This window comes from Erythrolamprus reginae, chromosome 8, assembly GCF_031021105.1.
Source record: "Erythrolamprus reginae isolate rEryReg1 chromosome 8, rEryReg1.hap1, whole genome shotgun sequence".
Taxonomy (NCBI): Eukaryota; Metazoa; Chordata; class Lepidosauria; order Squamata; family Dipsadidae; genus Erythrolamprus; species Erythrolamprus reginae.
Genome location: NC_091957.1, coordinates 32,881,655 through 32,907,053, shown reverse-complemented (window position 1 = coordinate 32,907,053; position 25,399 = coordinate 32,881,655). Strand labels below are relative to the sequence as shown.

General features: G+C 44.7%; 1 protein-coding gene across 1 annotated transcript in view; it reads left to right on the top strand.

Moving 5' to 3' along the window:
* AR (androgen receptor) overlaps nt 1-25,399 on the top strand; it is a 205,609-nt gene that overhangs the window by 62,887 nt on the left and 117,323 nt on the right. The window contains exon 2 of the mRNA XM_070759624.1: nt 25,110-25,261. Coding sequence (XP_070615725.1) covers nt 25,110-25,261 — 152 coding nt within the window. The remainder of the gene's footprint in view (nt 1-25,109; nt 25,262-25,399) is intronic.

Genomic DNA, 25,399 nt, shown 5'->3' with positions numbered 1-25,399 from the left:
GCATAGAATGTCTGTTGAGGCAGAGATCATGATTTTGAGAAATGCTTTTCAAGCACACCACCGGTTCTCGGCTCTTCCATGGAATGAACATTGAAGATCCACACCCCCATTTCCCTCAACCCTTCCTTTATATTGCCTGGAAGTGACATCACAACTCAAAGAGCTAAGGCTGTGAATTAATACCATTTACTCTGGATCTCCTCTCACCTTCTAGCCATTCTTCTGTAGTGCGGATTAATCCAACTATTTTCCACTAATATGTCTTCCTCACTGTCTGACTGAGACCAATCTCCCATTGCCACATCAGCCCCCTCAGGCTATCCCCAGTCACTGTCTGCCCCTCTCTCACCCTCAGCTTCCTCTGGCAACCCCCCTGGCCCTGGGTACCCAGAGGGGCCTGGCTCAGCCTGGCTCATCCTCCTAAGTATCAGGCATGACCTGAGGTGGACAAGGATCACTCACAACACTGGGAAGGCAGCCTTTGCCCCCCAAAGTAGCCGGAACCAAGAGCTCTTCAGTTTTTCATCCTGCTGCTGCCTGTCAGGGTTACTTTACTTGGTATGGCTTAAGGTTTCTTGTTCATACTGATTTTCAGCCTAAGTTGTCAACTGCTTTGGAGGCTGTTGTAAATAAAAGGTGGAGGGATACGCCTGGCTCTCTGAAGGAGCACCCCGCCTTTGTGTTGAAGGGTTGAGTTAATGCATTTCTAGGCTGCAACCAAGTTCTGCTTAAGAGTGAGGTGAATTTGGAAGATCTGGTTCACCCTGGAATGAAAGCAACCTGATGGGAAAGCAATTTTATGAGACTCACCGTCTCTCCTGTAATAGAGGAAAGGACCTTCCTACTTTTACCCGCTGCAAATAGCACATGCTGAGTTTCAACGTGTGATCGAGGGTCCCTCCTGCTCAGCCCTTTACAATATTTTCCTCTTGTTCCAAGTTTTCAAGCGCTGTAGAAGTGCTCCAGTGCTATTATGAAAACAAACCACAGAAGGAAAGTTTAGTGCACGTACATATTGCGCCTCTTTGATCTTACTCCTCTTGTGCCTTCTTAAAGAAGATTGTTTTTGTACAGGGAAGGTGGTTTTCCTTGTGGACCAGCCACATGGGTCGGGAGATCTAAAATGAGATATCAGCTGCTGGGATTATTTGATGGGTTTAAGAGGGAATGAAGACATTTGTGCAAAACCTACTTAGATCTTAGCTTGATATGATTTGCTATTGGGTTTAGATGATGGTGGTTTAAATGGTTGTTTTTTATTTCAAGCTAAAAGGTATTGCAATAAGTATTATGAATAAACTAAGTGGACCTACAGTGGTACCTGTACTTAAGAACTTAAATCGTTCCATGACCAGGTTCTTAAGTAGAAAAGTTTGTAAGTAGAAGCAATTTTTCCCATAGGAATCAATGTAAAAGCAAATAATGCATGCAAACCCATTAGGAAAGAAATAAAAGCTCAGAATTTGTGTGGGAAGAGGAGGAGGAAGAAGAGGAGGAGGACAGTCGCTGCCGAAGGAAGGAGGTGAGGGGAATCAAAAAAATCCAAAACTTTAAGGCTTAAAAAAAAGAAGGACTTTGAGGCGGCAAGGAAGAGCATGCGCCTCCCATACACCCGGCGCGAGGCTGCCTCCCATACACTGCGCCAGAGAGAGAAACCCAGGGGGAATGGCAGGAAACTGGCTGGGCCTTCGTGCCGCTCTCAAATTTCCTGGGAATTTTTTCCAGGCTCGAGTTCTTAAGTAGAAAATGGTTCTCAAGAAGAGGCAAAAATATCTTGAACACCTGGTTCTTATCTAGAAAAATTCTTAAGTAGAGGCGTTCTTAGGTAGAGGTAACACTATATTTTGTTTTACTTGATTTGTAATAAATGAGATAAGGTTTCTCTCCCATATTTTGTCTCTGGAAATTCTCAGTCATCCAGGTTTTTCATTGGATGAGAAGCAAAACGTCGTCAAAGAAAACCCAGAAAGTCCAGTTGCCTTTTGAAAAAGCACTTTTGAGAGACTCCCACATTTTGAATGTTCCTGACTGTGAGTTAGTATAAAATGTTGCAAATTGTTGGCGTAAAATGTGCAAAAACTGTTAATTTAGTGATAAACTATTATCAAATAAAGCAATTTTTTAAAAAATATTGGTAACAGCAACAACAACAAATATTTGAGGTTATGCTAAGTCCAAAAGCCCTACATGACATCGGACCAGATTATTTATGGGACCGTCTTCTGCATCATGTATGCCAGCAGCCAGTCAGGTCCCACAGAGTTGGCTTTCTCCAGGTCCTGTCAACTAAACAATGTCGCCTGGTGGGATCTAGGGGAAGAGCCTTCTCTGTGGGGGCCCTGGCCCTCTGGAATCAACTCGCCCCTGGAGATTCATACTGCCCCCCACCCTCCTTGCCTTCCGCAAAGCTTTAAAGACCCATCTCTTCCAACAAGCTTGGGGCCACTAATACCTAGCCCCGGCCGAAGAATGAACTATACATTTGAGTGATTGAGTGTGAGTGACTGATTTTAGAAATTGGGTTTTATAATGTTTTTAGACTTAGATTTCTATATGTTTTGTATGTATTTCTGTTGTGAGCCGCCCTGAGGCTGAGGAAAAGGGCGGCATAGAAATCAGTCTATCAGTCAATCAATCAATCAATCAATCAATCAATCAATCAATTAATCAAACAAACAACCACAAAGCAGAATTTGATGAGGAGTTGGGAGAATGCAATACTAATTCAAATAATCTTTTGCGTTTTAAATCTCTCTTTCCATCTTTGTTCTCTCTACCATTTATGGAATTTGGTCAGGTGCCAACTTCCTCCTGAGGTCCATTGCGCAGCAGGCCCAAAGCCATCGGTGGGGTTTATGGAGGATTTGAAGTTGCTTGCCCTAAAGAGTGTCCTCCCTCCCTCCCAAGAAACATTCTCTTCCCTCTCACTTGGGGCAGCAGAAAAAGCAACCTCTCTGCTAAGTCCTCGCAGTTATGACCATGCCGGCTGCTAATCAAGCCTGATTGGCTCTGCCGTGAGCAGCTGGCAAGCGGGAAATTGGAGCCCTGTCATTGATTGAGAGTTTGACATCTCCACTATAAAAGGAGTTGTCAAGACGCCTGTTCTCTGTTTTGTTTCTGTGGTGCTGAAATAAAGGTTGCTGTTTGTCATTTACTTCTGAAATTTGCCTCCCATCCTGTCAGCTTCACCCACCGATTTAATACTGGTGACGAAGGTGGGATTAAAGGCCTGAAGGAATACACAGAAACCTGACTTATGAAGAGCTAGTCACTGGAACTGAGCCACGGGCTGAATTGGTCTCTGGCTGGGTGATCAGAGGTTGCTGAACGCCAACTAAAAAACTAATCCTTCTCAGGACGACTACTCTACCAAATTTCTCTCTATTCGAACTCTCAACAGAGACCTGGGATGACTATCTAACCCAGAGGTAGGCAAAGTTGGCTCTTCTATGACATGTGGACTTCAACTCCCAGAATTCCTCAGTTACCATGATTGGTTCAGGAATTCTGGGATTTGAAGTCCACAAGTCATAGAAGAGCCAACTTTGCCTATTAGGGATCTAACCCGATGCGAGTGCATTCTAAGGACAAATGACTTCACGGAGCTGTCCGGGTCCCAAAAACTGGGATATTTCCTCAACTCCTGTGATGTGACATGATCACCACAGCCAGAGCCCTAACAATGCCACAGCCCATCTACTTGGTTCTGTGGGAGACACTGATTGAAAAATTAAGGAATCAGTACTCTCCAGTTCCTTCGTGCATCGGCAGGAGACACATGTTTTGCCAGTGGTTTCAGAAAGAAGGCAAGTCAATCAATGATTATAAAGCTGCCCTTAGAACTTCTGCTGTCAGCTGTGAGTTCTCAGATTTTGATGATCTCCTTCTGGACCAACTCATTTGCTCAGTGCAAGATCTGAGACTCCAGCGCCATTTGCTGGTCCAAAAAGAGCTGACCCTCATGACAGCACTGGATGAAGTCAGCACTTAGCGTTTGGACATCCCTTTCCTGCTCTTCTGATCCGTTGGACCAACTGCCTTGAGTGTTCTTTTCCTTTGGTGGGGTGGGGGTTATACCATAGAAATAAAGTAAGGCACTCTTGAACAATAGGGAGGGACATGTATGTTTGAAGGATTCCCTTCAATTGTATGGTTTGTTTGAATTGCATGACTATTTTTATAGGAGTTTTTAAAAATTGTTTTTTAACTATTGGATTTGTATATTGTGTATTGTCCTGTTGTGAGCCACTCCGAGTCCTCAGAGAGGGGCGGCATACAAATCTAATAAATTATATTATTATTATTATTATTATTATTATTATTATTATTATTTCCCACAAAATTGGCCTTTCTCCGGGTCCCATCAATGAAACAATGTCGTCTGGCGGTACCCAGGGGAAGAGCCTTCTCTGTGGCGGCCCCGACCCTCTGGAATCAACTCCCCCTGGAGATTAGGATTGCCCCCACCCTCCTTGCCTTTTGCAAACTCCTTAAAACCCTCCTCTGTCATCAGGCATGGGGAAATTGATTCCTCTGGGCTGTTTCCGTTTTATGTATGGTTTGTATGAGATGTATGATTGTTTTTATATTACGGGTTTTAAATTGTTTTAATTGTTGGATTTGTACTGTTTCGTTGTTTTGAGCCGCTCCGAGTCTTCGGAGAGGGGCGGCATACAAATCTAATAAATAAGAATAAGAATATTCCCATGGAAATGAGGAGGAGAGTAATATGAGTAATATGTGAGGGAGAATACTTGATAGATAGTCTAGGCACAGTGGAGGCCTTTATAGAAAGACCCAGTCAAGCTGGTAAGATTGACCTGCAGGCTAAAATGATACAGTTCAGAAAAAGCTGTACTACTTGATTTCAAGTGGAAAAAGAAACATTGCTATAAGCCAGATAAGAATCTTCACTTAGAAATAAACTCGGGCTCTTATGCTTTGATGAGATTCCATCACATCTCCTCTCTTCTTTGTAGGCTTTCCAAAGACATTGTGTGGGCAAGATATTTGTTTAGAAGTTAGATTGCTTTTCTTTTTCCTTTAATATGGCAATTTTATTAGAAATTACAGTTTAAAAGATAGAAAACTAATACAAACTAAAGGGGAAAAAAAGAATAAAAAGAAAGCTAGCAAGTGTTGAAAAAAGGGGAAAAATAGAAAGAAAAGAAAAACCAATATAGTAAATTTTGTAAAACCAATGTAGTAAAAAAAGAGGAAAATGCAAATAAATACGCAGCCATCAAAACTGTCATTTTGCTAGGTGGCTGCATTGTAACGCCAGGGTCCACTGGCTCTCCAGAATCCAGACGGCCCTCAGCTTGTTTGCTTGCTTGTTTGTTTGTTTATTTGAATTTCCAATAAAAATACAATGCAATAAAAAAGAAGTCGAACAATATCTAAAACTAAAACATTTTCAGAAACTAAAACCCCGTAAAAGTTGCTTTAAAAAGGCAATCACAGCCATACGTATGTGCACCATTCATAAAGTTGTCCATCAAGAGTTGGAAGTAAATTTATGGCCCCCAGGCCTGCCGACAGAGCCAGGTTTTCATGGCCTTATGAAAGGCCAGTAGGGTGGGAGTGGTATGGACATCAGGCAGTAGTTGGTTCCATAGAGCTGGGCCACCACCAAGAAGGCCCTCCCCCACGGTCCTGCCAACCTGCATTGCTTAGTCAACAGGACCCGGAGGAGGCCAACTCTGTGGGCTCTTATTGGTCTCTGGGAGGCATGCGGCAAGAGATGGTCTCACTCAGTTCACTCAGTGGCCGATCAAAGTTACAACAGCACTGAAAAAAGTGACTGATAACCATGTTACACACATGACTGTGGCAGCATCCACACGGTTACCTGATTTACGTTTGGATGCTTGACAATGGATTCATATTTATGACAGTTGCTGGTTCCCAGGGTCACACGACCATCTTTTGTGACCTTCTGACAAGAAAAATCAACGGGAAGGTCAGGCTCAGTTGTCAGAGCTGCACCAAACCCAGCAAACCACAGACCAGTAGATATGAAGCTGAAGTCTTCAATGAAACACAGCAGCAGGGTTTCTTGCAAAAATATATTTACTTCTTATTCTACCTTACTATACATAAGTCACTACTGGTATATCACTACTACCTTTACAATGATCTCAATTACATCAACTCAGGAGGAAGCAACAGAGAGCAACCACAGCAACAGGGAATTCAACAGCAAGGAAAATCACCAGCAAGCAAGCAAGGAGACAAGTTCTTACATATTTATATATTTATTCCCCCAATCGGGTTGCTGCATACTCAGTTAACTCAGAATGACTCAGCATTCTCTTCTAGTCCTTCCTTCTGCATTGGGATATTACCTCAGGATATTGCTCAATCCTGACATCACTTAACCCCTCTGTTACCAATTTAGCAACTGCATTGATTCGCTTAGCGAAAGTCGTAAAATAGGACAAAACTCCGTTGGAGTTGGAAGTCTGTGCCTTTTCTCTCTTTTCCCCTTCTTTTCTACACTTTCCCCTTTTCACTCCCCTATTTTTCCTATTATTTGCTTTTGAATTTTTTAAATTTATTCTATAAACAAATAAAAGGATAATATAAAAAAAGTCTTACCCCATATAATTTTTTAAAAAAGGAATTCAAAACAAAACCATTTTCCAAAACCAATTTTAAGGATTCTTAAAATTAATTCCAATATCTTTTTGCAAATCCATGTGGTTCCTTGGTCTATTTGTGATTGAAGGAAATTTGCCTAGCACTGTTTTGCCTAGCCAAAAAGCAGTTAATAAACAATTTCTAGGGCAGATTAAAAAGAGAAGCACACAAACTCAGTGTCCCTAAGCACTTTCAGCAGAATGGCTTTTCCCTTGTCTTCCAGAGCAGTACACTTGCCAGAGTCCACTCTCTTGGCAGCCTACTCACAGGGAACAACTGCCTGAAATACTTGGGGATGATCTCAAAATCTTCTTTGTCCAGAGAGGAATCAGATAGAGCCGAGGTTGTCAGCTTTGCATCAATTTAATATTTCTTCTAAGAAAGACTCCAGCAATGCAGATTTCAGTTGCAGAATGCCTAATTAAGTTGGGCAAGGCTCTATTGTTTCTGATCTCCCACAGGCTCACCTGGATTGCAGTCCAGGTAAAATTTAGGGCAGGAGTAGTGCTGCTGGAGTAAACAACTCAGCTGAATGAGGATGCATGAATCTCTCTTTAATGGAGAGTTGTCTGTTCCTGCCACTTTAGTGTTGTTGATTATTTCCCCCTCTGTTTCCTCATCTAAATCATTGATGAAGATGTTGAAGAATATTGGGCCTAAAGTGGAACTTTGAAGTACCCCACTGCTTCCTTCCTTCCACGTAGATGTAATTCCACTGAGAAATACACCTTGAATGCAATTTGTCAGCCATTTGCAAATCCATCTGGTGTTGGTGCTGCCTATTCCACATTTTTTTAGCTTACCAAAAAGTGGTTTGTGATCTACTTTGTCAGATGCCTTATTGAAATCCAGATATCCCAGCTCCACTGTGTTTTGCTCATCCAGTAATTTAGTTACTTTGTCAAAGAATGAAATAAAATTTGTTTGGCATGCTCTGTTTTGGACAAACCCACGTTGGCTTCTGGTTAGAACTTTGCTTGCTTCTACTTGCATATCTCCTGCTTAATTAACTTTTCCAGGATCATCCCAAGTATTAATTGCAGGGGGATTGGTTTTTAGTTTCCTGGATCTGTCACCCACCCATCCCCTCTTTTGGAAGATGGGAACCGCATCAGCACTTTTCCAATCCTCTGTTAATTCCCTGATGCTTCAAGATCTTTGAAAGATATGGTTCATTGGTTCCAAGTACACGTCTACCCCCTCCTTCAGAACCCTTTGATGTCATCTGTCAGGTCCCGGTGATTTGAACTCTTCTAGAATGGACAGGTGTTCTCTTAACATCTTCTTGGTTATTTTTATTTTTAGTCTTGTCTTTTATGGTTTTGTTTGTGGTGGTAGGCTGGGCTGCATTATCGTATTGTGTGATGCATAGATGCAAAGAATGAATTGTTTCTGGAAGGGGAATCAGTGGTTAATAGATCTGCTGATCTGTTTTTGAGTTTCTTTGTGGGAGACTTTGAACTTATTACAACAGTGCTGTAGCAGGAGTGACGGAACCTTTGGATATGTAGCTCTATCACAAAGTTACATGGCAAGTGAGACAAAAAACAAATAAACACCTAAACAGATGAATCAAAGAAGCATAAATGAGCATTATGACGGTATTGTTGCAGAGACGTTGTATAGAAGGAGACTGGTAGCATCTTTCTAAAAACATAGAAACAAAGAAACATAGAAGATTGACGGCAGAAAAAGACCTCCATGTCCATCTAGTCTGCCCTTATATTATTTCCTGTATTTTATCGTAGGATGGATCTCTGTTTATCCCAGGCATGTTTAAATTCAGTAACTGTGGATTTACAGACCACGTCTGCTGGAAGTTTGTTCCAAGCATCTACTACTCTTTCAGTAAAATAATATTGTCTCACGTTGCTTCTGAACTTTCCCCCAACTAACCTCAGATTGTTTCCCCCTTGTTCTTGTGTTCACTTTCCTATTAAAAAACACTTCCCTTCTGAACCTTATTTAACCCTTTAACATATTTAAATGTTTCGATCATGTTCCCCCTTTTCCTTCTGTCCTGCAGACTATACAGATTGAGTTCATGAAGTCTTTTCTGACAAGTTTCATGCTTAAGACCTTCCATCATTTTTGTAGAAGCATCAGCATTTATGAACTGCAGCTTATTGTATACTTTTTAGTAAAATTCATTAGTTGGAGAAGGGGCTACCAGACTCTTGATTTTTTTTCTGACCATGAGATAGGAATTAAATGGCAGAAAGAGACTGCTTTGCAACTCACTCTTCCGATGGCTTCTTGCCTTTGGTGCTTATTTTTTCCCTATAGAATGTGACAAATTTTCATAGGACTTGAATTACTGGGAGGAAAAGATTTTCTTTTTTTAAAAATCAAGTTTGAAACTGTGGAGCATTAGGGCTGCAGATGTGATGGAGGCAAGAGTCCAAATCAACCCATCTTTAGATTAAACGGAAACTTTTCTTTTGCTTCGGGGAATCCAATGGATACTTTGACTGTGCTCCTTTATTTCCAAAAGTCTGGGTTATCCTTGGGAATGCCAAGGGGAAGTTGTATTTTTGTGGGAATGGAGCGTCAGGAATTCACAGTATTGAAAGATTGTTGAAAATCATTCACTCCTTTTTTGTAAACCAAACATAATCTTCCCAATTTGCGCAGTTTCTGCCAAACTCTTGAAATTATATAACAATACTGTACTTGTCACAGAGCATGAATATAGACGAAGAGAAGGCAATAAAATAAATCTTTTGCTTTTCCAGATAGTGTAGGATATTTTATTTTTAATAAATATGCAGTATAAACAGATTTTGGTAAGAGTTAGTTGCCAGTCCAAAAGGCATGCCAGCCACCAAGACAGCCATTTGTTGGTTTTGGCCTGGCCTGGCCTGGGACCAAGTTAGCCTGACTGAGCTGAGACCCCTCAAGATACATATGAGGCAGAAGGGGTGTTGGAACTTACCTGACACTCCCTTTCTCGTAGGGCGGAGCTAGCCTCCAAGAACGGGAAAAGACACCACCCTTAGCCAATCAGGACTGAGTCTGAAAGAGTATAAATAGCACCTCCGTGCCTCTTTTGATGAGGGACGAAAGTCAGACTCTGCGTGCAATCTTCAAACCACTAACAAACAACAGTTTAGTAACACAGAATTCATGTACAACCAGAGAATGAAAACCAGAAGTCCAGTGGCCAGACAGACCAAAGGAAAGGGAGGGGCTTGGCGTCTAGCTCCACCCTACGAGAAAGGGCACATCAGGTAAGCTCCAACATCCTTCCTCCCTAGTGGGTGGAGCTAGCCTCCAAGAATGGGACAAGCCAAAGTAGTTCACTTCTTGGGAGGGTAGCCTATGCCTGGCTGGAACACCCACTGTCCAGTACCATCTGTTGTAACACCCTTCGTCCGAAAGCTGCCTCCTCAGAAGCAAAAACATCCAGTTTGTAATGACAGATGAATGGTGTAGGTGATGACCAGGTTGCTGCACAGCATAGAGCTGTGGTGGTGCAATGGGTAGAGTGCAGTACTGCAGGACACTAAAGCTGACTGCTAGATCTGCAGGTCAGCGGTTCAAATCTCAGCACCGGCTCAATGGTGACTCAGCCTTCCATCCTTCCGAGGTGGGTAAAGTGAGGACCTGGATTGTGGGGGCAATTGGCTGGCTCTGTTAAAAAGTGCTATTGCTAACAAGTTGTAAGCCACCCTGAGTCTAAGGAGAAGGGCGGCATAAAAATCGAATAAATAAATAAAATAAATAAGCCTCCTCAACAGTATTCCGTGCAGCAGTGGTGGCAGCACTCCGTGTGGTTTGTGCAGTCACACCCAAGAGGAAGTGGAAGAGACAACTTGTCATAAGATAAAGAAATAACCGAACGAATTCAATGCCCTACTGTCATAGGGGACACTTTCTGACCCTTGGAATCATCTTTAAAGGACACAAACAGTGCAAAAAGTTTGATGTGCGCTGAATATAGATATCTTGGGCGCACCCTCGTCATCAGACAAAGTGAGGCCAGTCTGATCGTCTTCTAATTGCCCCTCCAGCGGTCGATCCTCCTGTAATTGCCCCTCCTCTAGGTCTTCCCGGGATTCCCGGTCCTGTCCAGACTCATCCCCAGGTGCCTTTATTTTGCCTGTATGCAAAATAATCAGCCACGTGCTGAGCAGAAACACGGGCGGGTGATCTTTTCAGCAGCTGATAAGAGAAAGGAGCTCATTAAGCTTTACTTATTCAGGATAAATGTGAATGTCTAGCAGGGATCCCCCCCCCCTTACATGCATTGTTTACATTAGCTAGTGTTAAAAATGTATTTTCCCCCGGACTCAATAGTGTCAACCCCTAACCTCCACCATTTCTCCCTTAGACTATCCACAATTGACCTCTCCAGGTTCCTAAGAGGTCAGTAAGGGGCGTATATAAGTGCACTAGAGTGCCTTTCGTCCCCTGTCCAATTGTCTTTCCTTTATCTCATATATCATATATATTTTCTTCCTTTCATATATCTTCTCCTCTATTTTTATATATTTTCTTTATATATAATACTACATATCTATTCTCTTCTATATGTGTTGTGTATTGGACAAACAAACAAACAAATAAATAAATAAATCTGCAGCCAATTTATATTTTCTTTGCAATTTCCGTATTCGAGAGTTAGATAGAACAGCATTTTCTTTAAAAAAGCAACACTTATAACTTGTCAGAGAAGAAAAACAGTCCTGCAGAGACAAAATGGAGAAGGTTCTTTTGGAGAGAAAGGTCCAAAAGTATAAGCTGCAGAGGTTTTAGATTTTCCATTGGTGGGGAACTTTTAAATCAGGCAGATGTCTGCTGTTCTGTTTGGGGTGGTAGAGAATGGCTTTTCTCCCCTCCTCATTCTTCGGCTTTCCTATTCTGTTCCCTTCGCTCTAAACATTCCCAAACATCTCCGTTCGCCTGATTCCTGGAGCGTTCAAGCAGCAGCACCTTGAATGACAGATTCAGGGAGACGTAGGTTACTCTGATGTGTCCATGAGGATTTTCAAGCACCTAAGAAAGAAAGAGAGGCAGGAACATCTGAGCCATAGCAGGGGAGCCTTTGAACAGGTTTGGGAGTTACCTGATTCCTGTTGTGTTATGCGTGTTGGTTCTTGCCAAAGTCAGTTGCCAAGTTCTGAAAATTTGAGACAATCAGGCAAACTCATGTTTTAGGCAGTTTCATTCAGGACTAGAAATTATTGACATACCTATACTAATTAATGAAGGAGCTATTCCCAAGCTATTGGAAAAACCTATTTAACTTAAATTCCTAGCACATCATGGGAAAGGCGGGGCTAGATGAATCAAAAGTTGGAATTAAGATTGCTGGGAGAAATATCAACAACCTCAGACATGTAGATCAGTGTTTCCCAACCTTGGCAACTTGAAGATATTTGGACTTCAATTCCCAGAATTCCCCAGCCAGTGAATGCTGGCTGGGGAATTCTGGGAGTTGAAGTCCAGATATCTTCAAGTTGCCAAGGTTGGGAAACACTGGGGTAGATGATGCCAGAAAGTGAAGAAGAACTAAAGAGCCTCTTGATGCGGGTGAAGAAGGAGAATGCAAAAGTTGGCTTGAAATTCAACATTAAGAAAACTAAGATCATGGCATCCTGCCTTCTCAATTCCTGGCAAATAGATGGGGAGGAAATCGAGGTAGTGACAGATTTTGTTTTCCTGGGCACCAAGATCATTGTAGATGTGGACAGGAGCCAAGAAATTAGAAGACGTCTTCCTAGGGAGGAAAGCTATGACAAATCTAGACAGCATACTAAACAATAGAGACATCACCTTCCCAAACAAAACCTGTACAGTGTCCTTCTCCAGTGCATCTGGAAGGAGAGTCCAACATGGGTATTTCACCAATCCTATTGGTAGAGACTGATTTAAAATTTACATATTAATTGAGCACCGCCCCCTCTGCTCTCCCCATGAGCCAGTTTTAAAAACCCAGTCCAGAGTAGAGACATACTGAGTTTGTGCTTAGAAATTTTAATAAGCTAAAAAATGTTAAATAAAATGTTGTTACCGGTTTAATCCTTCTTCTTTGTCTTTCGGGTTAGAAGACTGAAGTGGATCAGATGGAATGGGGATCCTCCTCAGGGGTCTTGCCTTCCCCCAGTGGGAGCACCCCGCAGAGGAGCACCCAGCCTGGGGTCCCTGGCCTCCGAGGCCAGACCAGGGCTGCAAGCCGAAGGTGGGGGGGCCCGCCCCCCCCCCCACACACTGGGAGGCTTGAAGGCGTCTCGCAGGGAGCCGAATGCTGAGCGCCTCACAGCTGATTGGGAAATCAGCGCGGTGGCCGCTACAGGAGCCACCACCGAAGCCGCAGCCGTCAGAACCACCGCAGCCGCCAGAGACACCGCAACCCCCACAGCTGGCGTGGCGTCAGGCCACAAGGGGCCAGGACGACGCGAGGAAGCCTCCAGGACCGGAGGGACCCAGGCGGCAGCCTTGAGAGCCGCGGAGGCTGTGCGCCGTCATTTTGGGTGCGGCTGGAGCGCCGACGCGTCATTTGGCGCAAAAACGGCTTGTTCGGGCGGCAAAGAGCGCGAACGGGCTGGTTAGCCCTAGTGCACAGGCGCAAGTCCAGAGAGGCCAAAGACGCCATTTTCTGGGAGATACTGACAAGGCAAGCGAGAATCCAAGCTGCCGGAGGTCAGAACCTTGCGAATCCTGGCTATAGTGACCTGCTGTCATGAGTACAATGGAGGAAGGTCAGGGGAAGGATGAGACAATGCCAGAACAGGCGCCCACGGTTGGGCTGTTTAAACCAGCTCTATTCAGAACCCTGCTATTAAAGGCCAAGCAGGTGATGAATCTCCCTGGCTCAGCAAAGACAGCGGAGACCACTGAGCCGAGCAAAACTTCGGCCGCCTTACTCGAGGAGCCTCAACCTGAGTCCGACCATTTCCCTGCCTCGGATATTTTCGTGAAGGGGATCAAGAGGCCCTGGCAGCAACCAGCAGCAGCTCAGGGGCCTTCCAATCTTGAGAGGAAATTCTATATCTTCAATGAAGAGGTGGAAAAACTTCTCGAATTCCCCCCATCGACCAACCAGTCGTGACACTTGTCTCCAGCGCATTGGTGCCCTCAGAGACCGGCGAAAGTCTGCGACCGGAGGAGAGGAAGGCGGAGACATTGCTGCGAAAGGCGCATCAGATGTCCGGCTGGGGATTTAGGGCAGCAGCTGCAGCATCATTCATTAACCGGGCATCGCTGCTATGGATCCGGGAGATGTAATCCCGCCTAGGCCCCGAGGACGGCTGCCTTCGCCAAGACTTAAATAAGTTGTTAGCGGTGGCGGAATTTTCGGTGGACGCCACCCTTCACGCGGCCAAGTTCTCCACGAGAAGCATGGCAACCACGTTGTCGTCTCGCCGCCTTCTGTGGCTACGGAACTGGCAGGCGGATCTTAAATCTAAGTGGCGACTGGCCTCCGGTCCCTTCCAAGGCTTCACCCTCTTCGGGGACTTATTAGAAAAGGTCCTAGTAGAGGACAAAGATAAGAGGAAGGTACTTCCCAGGGCCAACAGACGGCAGGACCGAAGGTTCACGCCTTATTCGAGACGCCAGTCCTTTCGTTGGGACCCATCTTCGGGTTCCACCCAAAACCAACGGCCCTTTGCCCAGGGCCAGTACAATCAACAGTCCTATAGGAGTGACCGGGGTTCCATCCAGGACAGGTGAAGGGGCTACCAGCAGTCCAGAAGACCATTTCGTGGAACCACCCAAAGAGGCTTTAAATGCACGAAATGACTCGGCCAGCCCTCAGCCCATAGGGGGAAAACTTCAGGGTTTCCACACATCCTGGCAAGCGACTTCCTCCGACAAATGGGCTCTGGCTACGGTTACTCAAGGGCTCAAGTTGGAATTCATTCAACCGCCTCCCAGCCGTTTCTTACACTGCCCAATAATAAGGGACTCTCAAAAGAAAATACAATTACGCAAGGAAATTACACACCTGTTAGACATCCAAGCCATAGAACAGGTTCCCCAACAAGAGGAGGGCAGGGGGTTCTATTCAATGATTTTCATCGTCCCCAAATCCTTCAGGGGTTGCAGGTTGATCCTCAACCTGAAGCAACTGAACCTCTTTATAAGGTACCGAAGGTTCAGGATGCATTCCTTGCAGACTATTCTGGCTTCCATCCGAGCACGGGACTTTTTAACATCCATAGATCTCAAGGAAGCATACTTGCATGTTCCCATTCACCCGGAACATCACAGGTTTCTCCGATTCTGTACCGAGGGACGGCATTACCAGTACAGAGCTATGCCGTTCGGCCTATCATTGGCCCCAAGGACTTTCACAAAACTCCTGGATGTGCTAACAGCCAGCTTACGAGCATGATCCATCAGGCTGATGGCTTACCTGGACGACATCATCATATTGTCCAGGTCTCCGTCGACGGCAAGGAGAGATCTCAACGAGACCATTCACACGTTAGAAATCCACGGGTTCACAATCAATGTGGAGAAAAGCCAGCTTTCACCCACCACCAAACTATTGCACCTAGGAGTTATTATAGACACTCAGGCGGGCACGGTGTCATTCTCACCGGAACGGCAGGACAACATCCGCCGTTTAATATCTGACATTCAGCACAGGTCAGTCCCTTTATAACTGCTATCAAAGGTACTAGGAACCCTGGTGTCAGCCATTGGCATCGTTCCCTGGGCCAGACACCATATCAGGGCACTACAGTGGTTTCTGCTTCCCGCCCAGAGAACCAAAGTGAGTCATTTTCACAGACAGGTACTCCTACCCTGGAAGGTCAGGGAGTCCTTAAGATGGTGGACATCTTCTGCAATCAACAAGGGATCTTCCTTCCAAGTACAGGACCAGATCATCCTGACAACCGATGCCAGCCTTACCGGATGGGGCACCCACATCGGGGCCCACATGGCTCAGGGCCTGTGGACGACAGGGGATCTCTCATCGGTCAACATAAATTTCCTAGAATTAAGAGCAGTTTTCCTAGCTCTACAGACATTTGCACCACTGGTTCAAGGAAAGCACGTATTGGTGCTCACGGACAATGTGACGACCAGGGCTCACTTGAACCATCAAGGGGGTACGAGGTCGCAGCGGCTCATGGAGGAGACGGACACTCTTTTCAACTGGGCCGAACAACATCTGAAATCCCTGTCAGCAGAGCACATTGTGGGAGTCAGCAATACGCAAGCGGACTGGCTGAGTCGGTCCACCTTGGACCCATCAGAATGGAGACTGGACCCGGATATATTCCAACAGGTGGTGATCCGGTTTGGACTCCCGTTAGTGGACCTTTTCGCAAGTTCCCAAAACGCTCAACTCCCGAGATTCTACACACGCTTTCCAGAACCAGGAGCAGAGAAGATCAACACTCTTCTGACACCCTGGCCTCCAGGATTACTCTATGCGTTCCCTCCAACGAACCTTATACCAAGAGTAGTGGAGAAACTCCTGAAGGAGAAGGCGGAGGTGTTGCTAGTGGCCTTGCCATCCGTGGTTTGCCGATCTGGTGGCACTGTCAGTGTCACCCCCATGGAGAATTCCGGATCGGATGATATCCCTCAGCCAGGGGAACCTACAGCACCCGGATCCCCAGTGGCTCCAACTGACCGTTTGGCACTTGAACGGCTCAGACTTCGGCAACTGAAGTTACCTGAGAAGGTCATTGACACTATGCAAGCTGCAAGGCGTCCATCTACCTCTCGGATCTACCAGACAATGTGGAAGGCCTTTTGCAGTTTCTGCGACAAACAGCACATACACCCCAGACAGGCTTCGGTGATTACCGTCCTGGAGTTCCTGCAGGCAGGAATTGAACGTGGCCTAGCGCCTAACACTCTAAAACGACATGTGGCGGCCCTTTCGACCATGATACAGGTCGAGGGAGTACGTTCTTTGGCCTACCATCCCTGGGTGAAGGATTTTCTGAGAGGAGCATCGAACCAACATTCTCCACCGATTCGGAGGTTTCCATCATGGGACCTCCCGCTTGTTCTTAGAGCATTAACAAGACCACCGTTTGAACCTTTGAGAGCCATACCGTTGTGGCTGCTCTCTATTAAAACAGCCTTCCTGGTGGCTATCACGTTGGCACGGAGAGTGTCAGAGCTATCTGACTTGTCGGTGAGACCTGACCTTTGTATCTTCTATCCAGATCGGGTAGTACTGAGGCTGGACCCTTCCTTTATACCGAAGGTGAACTCGGAGTTTCACAGGAAACAGGAACTGGTTCTCCCTGATTTTTGCACCCATGGCAGTCATCCGTCGGAACTACGTTGGCATAAGATTGATGTACGCCATGCGGTTAAGATTTACATTAGACGGACAGAGACTTTTCGGAAGACGGAAAAGTTATTTATCTCTTTTTCGCAGGATAGAAAGGGACTTGGACTTTCCTCTACCTCCATTAGCCGTTGGATCAGAGACTGTATCGCGGAGGCGTACAAGGCTCATAACCAACAGATACCAGCAGGAGTGACTGCTCACTCTACGAGGAGTGCAGCGACCTCAGCAGCTTGGGCCACCCAAGCGTCCATAGATGACATCTGCAGGGCTGCAACGTGGGCAGCGCCTTCGACTTTCATTCGTCATTACAAGTTGGACTCCTTTGCTTCAGCAGAGGCGGCGTTTGGGAGACGTGTTTTACAACGAGTTTGTTCATCTCCAACGTCCCTGACAAGACCTTCTCCCTCCCATGGGCCTTAAATCTCTGGTATATCCCATGTTGGACTCTCCTTCCAGATGCACTGGAGAAGAACCGTTGTACCTACCTGAACGGTCTTCTCGGTGCACTGGAAGGAGAGTCCAAACCCGCCCGATAAAGTTATGGGTGCAGGGACGCCGGAGTGGGCAGTTAAGTCAGTTATTGGTTGTTTACAATAAAACTTGGTTATCCTCTTACTATGGTTTTTCGTTTTTAAAACTGGCTCATGGGGAGAGCAGAGGGGGCGGTGCTCAATTAATATGTAAATTTTAAATCAGTCTCTACCAATAGGATTGGTGAAATACCCATGTTGGACTCTCCTTCCAGTGCACCGAGAAGACCGTTCAGGTAGGTACAACGGTTCTTCTACTACAATACCCAAGGCTATGGTTTTCCCGGTTGCAGTGTATGGATGTGAAGATTGGAACATAAGGATGGCTGAGAGCCAAAGAATGGAGGCCTTTGAACTCTGGTGCTGGAGAAGATTGGAATATTATGCTCAGTTCTGGAGACCTCACCTACAAAAACATATTGACAAAATTGAACGGGTCCAAAGATGAGCTACAAAAATGGTGGAAGGTCTTAAGCATAAAACTTATCAGGAACGATTTAAAGAACTCAATCTGTATAGTCTGGAGGACAGAAGAGAAAGGGGGGGACATGACCGAAACATTTAAATATGTTCAAGTGTTCAATAAGGTTCAGGAGGGAAGTGTTTTTAATAGGAAAGTGAACCCAAGAACAAGGGGGCACAATCTACAAAATACAGGAAATAGTATAAGGGCAGGCTAGATTGACCAGGAGGTCTTTTTCTGCCGTCAATCTTCTATGTTTCTATGTTTCTACTAATATGACTTTAATCTTTCAGAGTTGTTCCTAATTTAATAAGATCCCCCTCCAAATGCCTCCTGTTCTTCAGGGGCTGTTTCTTTAGAGAAAACGTGTGCTTTGAATGCCTCATCACCCTGAGAGGGAAATGAACTTGTTCCCTACACTTCAAATGAAATAAAACAGTAAAGAAAATTTATTCATTTGTTGTATTGCTTGATTAAGCCATCTTATATCAACCCATACTTTTCTCAACAGCAGAGTATTTTTGAAATGCATAAAACCTAGCTACGTGAAAAATCTAACCGTGGAAACTTAAATCAATGTTAATTGTATTCCTTTAAACCCCTTTAGTTGGTTGGCAAGTCAGGAGTTTTTAAAATAAATAAATAAATAATCCTCCCTTCTCAGGAAAGAAATCTATTTTTATTTTTTATTTTTTTAATTGAAACTTTGAAGCTCCATCCACCAATAAATGAATTACAGATTTCTGCGGCTTGGCTCTACTTGAAAAGGATGGACTCCTCTGTGTGTGTGTGTGCGTGCGTTATGGCTTGGGTGGAAATTTTTAGCACAAGTGATGGCAGGATGGAGGAGGGGAAGGCGGAGGTGGAAATGTCATCTGGTTCAAAGTTGCCCTTGGTCCACAGAGCATGTAGTGGAAACCAGGCTGATTACTGGAATGACACACACACACACACACACACACACACACAGAGAGAGAGAGAGAGAGAGAGAGAGAGAGAGAGACATCCTAGCAGGGCAGTCATCAGTTGTTGGAAAATGCAGGTACTGTATTTCACTCCCTAAAAAGAGTGCCAAAGAGCCCTGCAATCATTCTCTCCCATCTCAAACCAAGGAGAAAGAAGAGGGCAAAAGTTAGCTCCTTTCTTTTTTGTCCCAAGCCATGTGAACGCTTTTGGCCCTAACCTTCCAGTTGTGAACTCGGCGGAATTGCTGGCTCGTGTCATTCCTGCACAAGTTGTGTCTGCTTCACTCTGCCTTATCTTGGTTTTCTGGGTTGCCAATCTTTGCTCTGCCACTTGGCTTGCATTTTGAAAGGGTATTTTTGTGGCCTTGCGCACTACAGAAATGTGCTGCAAAGAGTAAGCTGGCAGGCGTGTTTTCGAGCCGCAGAAGGGAACCTCTTTTTCCTCACTTGACGCCCTCTCTTTCCTTTGGCTTGGGGGTAGAATAGAATTCTTTATTGGCCAAGTGTGATTGGACACACAAGGAATTTGTCTTTGGTGCAGATGCTCTCAGTGTACATAAAAGAAAATATAGATTTGACAAGAATCATGTGGTACAACACTTAATGATTGTCATAGGGGTCAAATATGCAATAAAGAAACAATCAATATTAATAAAAACTTAAGGATACAAGCAACAAGTTACAGTCATACAGTCCTAAGTGGGAGGAAAAGGATGATAGGAATGATGAGAAGAAACTAGTAGAAATAGTGCAGACTTAGTAAATAGTTTGACAGTGTTGAGGGAATTATTTGTTTAGCAGAGTGATGGCGTTTGGGAAAAAACTGTTCTTGTGTCTAGTTGTCTTGGTAGGCAGGGCTCTTTTGAGGGTAGGAGTTGAAACAGTTTGTGTCCAGGATGCGAGGGGTCACTAAATATTTTCCCTGCTCTCTTTTTGACTCGTGCAGTAAACAGGTCCTCAATGGAAGGCAGGTTGGCAGCAATTATTTTTTTCTGCAGTTCTGATTCTCCTCTGAAGTCTGTGTTGGTCTTGTTGGGTTGCAGAACCAAACCAGATAGTTATAGAGGTGCCAATGACAGACTCAATAATTCCTCTATAGAACTATATCACCAGCTCCTTGGGCAGTTTGAGCTCCCTGAGTTGGCGCAGTGTGCCTGAGAAATAAATTATGCGTCTGTGTTTCTTAGCTTAGTCATGTTTTCTATCTGAAATTAAAATAAAAGAAAACCTGGGGTGCTTTTAGGGACTCTGAAGGCTTTCCTAAGGCTGGATGACCTGGGTTCAAATCTCCTCTCTGCCAGAGGCCTCCTGTGTGGTTCTAGCACCTGATGGAGAGTTGAAAGAGTTGCAGAATTCCACCCTGCGCGAGTTTAAGGCAGAGGAGAAGTCAGTGCAGGTTAAGGAGAGCAGAGAGGAGCCAGAAGCCAATTCTCTGCTGAGTGAGAGGCATGAAATGCAAGAGTGAAGCCAGTCAGCCGAATGTAGACATGGAAGGTTTGCTGGATGGCCAAGCCTCCCAACCAGTTGCCCCTTGAGAGAAAAGCGTTGGGCTTGCCACAAAGCATAAAACAGGACAAGGATTCTGAAGCAACTTATTATTTATTTATTTATTGGATTTGTATGCCGCCCCTCTCTGCAGACTCGGGGCTGCTAACAACAATGATAAAAACAGCATGTAGAAATCCAATTAATAAAACAACTAAAAACCCTTATAATAAAACCAAACATACACACAAACATACCATACATAACTTGTAATGGCCTAGGGGGAAGGAATATCTTAACTCCCCCATGCCTGGCGGCATAAATGAGTCTTGAGTAGTTTACGAAAGACAGGGAGGGTGGGGGCAGATCTGATCTCCGGGGGGAGTTGGTTCCAGAGGGCCGGGGCCACCACAGAGAAGGCTCTTCTTCTGGGGCCCGCCAAACGACATTGTTTAGTCGACGGGACCCGGAGAAGGCCAACTCTGTGGGACCTTATTGGTCGTTGCGATTCGTGCGGTAGGTTCGTCCGGAGGTAATATGGTCCCATGCCATGTAGGGCTTTAAAGGTCATGACCAACACTTTGAATTGTGACCGTAAACTGATCGGCAGCCAATGCAAGCCACGGAGTGTTGAAGAAATGTGGGCGAATATTGGAAGCCCCACGACGGCTCTCGCAGCTGCGTTCTGCACAATCTGAAGTTTCCGAACACTTTTCAAAGGTAGCCCCATGTAGAGAGCATTGCAGTAATCGAACCTCGAGGTGATGAGGGCATGAGCGACTGTGAGCAATGACTCCCTGTCCAAATAGGGCCGCAACTGGTGCACCAGGCGAACCTGGGCAAATGCCCTCCTCGCCACAGCCGAAAGATGATGTTCCAATGTCAGCTGTGGATCGAGGAGGACGCCCAAGTTGCGAACCCTCTCTGAGGGGGTCAGTAGTTCCCTCCCCCAGGGTAATGGACGGACAAATGGAATTGTCCTTGGGAGGCAAGACCCACAGCCACTCCATCTTATCAGGGTTGAGTTTGAGTTTGTTGACACCCATTCAGGCCCCAACAGCCTCCAGGCACCGGCACATCACTTCCACTGCTTTGTTGACTGGACATGGGGTGGAGATGTATAACTGGGTATCATCGGCGTATTGATGATACCTCACCCCATGCCCTTGGATGATCTCACCCAGCGGTTTCATGTAGATATTAAATAGCAGGGGAGAGAGGACCGACCCCTGAGGCACCCCACAAGGGAGAGACCTAGAGGTCGACCTCTGACCCCCCACTAACACTGACTGCGACTGACCGGAGAGGTAGGAGGAGAACCACTGAAGAACAGTGCCTCCCACTTCCAACCCCTCCACCCGGCGCAGAAGGATACCATGGTCGATGGTATCGAAAGCCACTGAGAGGTCAAGAAGCACCAGGACAGAGGACAAGCCCCTGTCCCGGGCCCGCCAGAGATCATCCATCAACGCGACCAAAGCAGTTTCCGTGCTGTAGCCGGGTCTGAATCCAGACTGCTGAGGACCTAGATAATCGGCTTCTTCCAAGGACCGCTGGAGTTGGAGCGCCACCACCTTCTCAACAACCTTCCCCATAAAGGGGAAGTGCCGGGTACTTGCCGACTTTCAAGTCCACCTTTCACATCAGATGATTAAAGGAAAAACCCTTGAAAACAATTAATTGAATACTTTATTTGGCCAAGTGTGATGAAAGACTTTGGGAAGAACAAGAGCTCTATGTCAGCTCTGTTTACCAGGGTCTCCTGCTGCATTCTGTCTCCCTTATGTTTTAGGAAGATGTGCTGGAATTATTTACCAGGTGCAACAAACCATGGCTCAGGACCAGATTACTTACGGGACCATCTCTTGCCTCATGTATCCCAGTAGCCGGTCAGGGCCCACAGAGTTACATAGAAACATAGAAGATTGACAGCAGAAAAAGACCTCCTGGTCCATCTAGTCTGCCCTTATACTATTTCCTGTACTTTATCTTAGGATGGATATATGTTTATCCCAGGCATGTTTAAATCCAGTTACTGTGGATTTACTAACCACGTCTGCTGGAAGTTTGTTCCCAGCATCTACGACTCTTGCAGTCAAATAATATTTTCTCACGTTGCTTCTGATCTTTCCCCCAACTAACCTCACATTGTGCCCCCTTGTTGTTCTGTTCACTTTCCTGTCGAAAACACTTCCCTCCTGAACCTTATTTAACCCTTTAACATATTTAAATGTTTTGATCATGTCCCCCCTTTCCCTTCTGTCCTCCAGACTATACAGATTGAGTTCATGAAGTCTTTCCTGATACGTTTTATGCTTAAGACGTTCCACCCTTTTTTGTAGCCCGTCTTTGGACCCATTCAATTTTGTCAATCTCTTTTTGTAGGTGAGGTCTCCAGAACTGAACACAGTGTTATTCTAAATGGGGTCTCACCAGTGAGATCACTATCTCCCTCTTCCTGCTTGTTATACCTCTAGCTATGCAGCCAAGCATTCTATTCACTTTCCCTACCGACTGACCGCACTGTACACCCATTTAGAGAGTTGGCCTTTTCTAGGTCCCATCAGCCAAGCAATTCTGGCTGATGGGCCCTAGGGGAAGAGCCTTCTCTGTGGCGGCTCCGGCCCTTTGGATTCAACTGCCCCCACCCTCCCGGACTTTGGGAAGATACTGAAGACACACCTTTGCCGGCAGACTTGGGGCTGTCAAACATAGATATTCTGCTCCACACTTTGACTGAGATATACATAGATAGATGAATGTGACTAAATGGTTTTCAAGACATGGTTTTTAGAGTTGCTTAAATTGGATTTTAGTATTTTTAATGGGTTTTATGGGTTTTAGGTTTTGGTCTAATTTTAATTTTGATTTCTAATATGCTATGTCTATATATTTATTATGTTGTAAGCCACCCTGAATCTCTGTAGAAGGGCGGCCTAGAAAATGAATGAATGAATGAATGAATGAATGAATGAATGAATGGAAATGCTTCACTCTTTAGACTTCATTAATTGTAATCAGCAGCCTTCATCTTGACATCTTCAGTTTTATCTACCTACCTACTTACCTTTCTTCTTCTTCTTCTTCTTCTTCTTCTTCTTCTTCTTCTTCTTCTTCTTCTTCTTCTTCTTCTTCCTTTGCAAAATGAAGGATTTGTTGGTTATAATGAGTAGTTTGCTGCCACCATCTCAGCTCAGGATTGCCAGCTTTTGAGCCGTTTGACTGAATGTGTGTTTGGAAACTCTTTTCTGGACAATGTAGGTTTTTTCTTTTAAAAAAAGGTCTATTTTTATGTCAAAGCTATCCTTCAAAAGGGAGTTATTCCTTTTTAAGTAATAATGTGGGAATAAGTGTAAATCTAAATATTCTGTATGTGATCATTAATGTTCTGTACTCGCACTTACATTTTTGTTTGATTAAATGTCTTGTGGGCACTTTAAAGACTAAGAAAAATCTTTGGGGACTTGATATCACTTTTTTACCAGGCTGGTGTGTTCATGTGTGTGTAAATTTGGACATTGTGAAACAACAATTGCTGTATTGATCTAAGGTTCACGTCCCCCTTCAGCTATGAAACTGACAGAGGGCCCTTTTTGATAGAATGGTAGAATGAACAGATTCTATCTAGAATGAGGGGCCTCAAAGACCCCAGTCCCAAGCCCTTCTGCAGGATAATCAGTGCATTGAAAATGCCATTTGGCAACAAGCTGGTAATCAGTGGCTCTCCAGTAAGAACAATGTCAGGTGACAATAATGGGTCTGACTATCACTGAATAGGCAGCTGGTTCTGAGTGATGTTCAAGTGCAGCCCCATGCAGAGCAAATCACAGAGGTTGGACCTGCTTGTGATTGCAGCATTAAGCAACTGCAAAACTAACCTCCCTCCTATCTTTCTCACATGAACAGGGAAGATGCCTAAACAAGGGAAAGGAGCCATTCTTCTGCCCATTTCTCCACAACTTCCCCATTAAATCTACATCTGCATAGAACAGAATTGAAGAGACACGTCAATCTTTTTGAATGTGTATTTCAAAATTCTGTATTTTGCATTTGCATTTTGCCCTCTCTCCTGGGTTATCATTTCTTTAATATAATTTTTATTGAAGACATTTTAACAACATTAAAAATTATATAAATATTAGAAAAGAAAACAGGGCAAAATAGTGAATAATTATGAAGGGGGAAAAAAGAAAGCTAGACACCCTTCTTTCTTGATAGCCATCATTCTGTTGCAAATTTGTATTTATTACATCAAAGAACTAACATTTGGCTATATGCAAAAAAGAAAAAGGTAAAATTGTATTTGTGACCTGTGGCAACATTGGCACTTCTCCCAATAGGCAGAAGTTCCACGTCTAAAGAGGAATTGAACCTTGAAGGAGGCAAGTTGAAGCTTGATGTTGAAAGTTGAAAGAAGAAGGAACAAGTTTTGCTCTTCTATCCTAGGGAGCTTAGAGCTGCTGCCACTCAAAAGGTGTTTGCAGGAAATAGGAGATTCCCTAAATCCCTTTTCTAAATGATCACAAGAAACTGGGCAGGACTTACAAGAAGCCTTGAGCCAGTACAAGGCCTCCAAAATCTCTAAGCTGGAGAACCTGCCCTGATTCAGTCTCTGATTGTATTCTTGGGAGGCCCTTAAAGAAGGTTGATAGGCAGCCTGGATTCCTTGTCACTTTCAAGCATAGGGACTGCTGGTAGAGGCTGGGTTTTCCTAAATCACCTGCTAATGTTTCTTTTTCTGATTTTCTCCAAAGGCTGGAATCTGGAAGGGACCATGTTCTGCCAATTGACTATTATTTCCCACCACAGAAGACATGCCTGATATGTGGGGACGAAGCTTCAGGATGCCACTATGGAGCACTGACCTGTGGAAGCTGCAAAGTCTTTTTCAAAAGGGCAGCTGAAGGTAATGAATTCTCAATGTATTTGTGCATTGGAGAAAGAGACCGCTGGAGTGTGGGTGTGTCTGTAATACTGTAAAAAAATCACTTCATACACCGTTGTTTAGTAAAATATTACAGGAACATGGCTTGCTTGTGTGAAG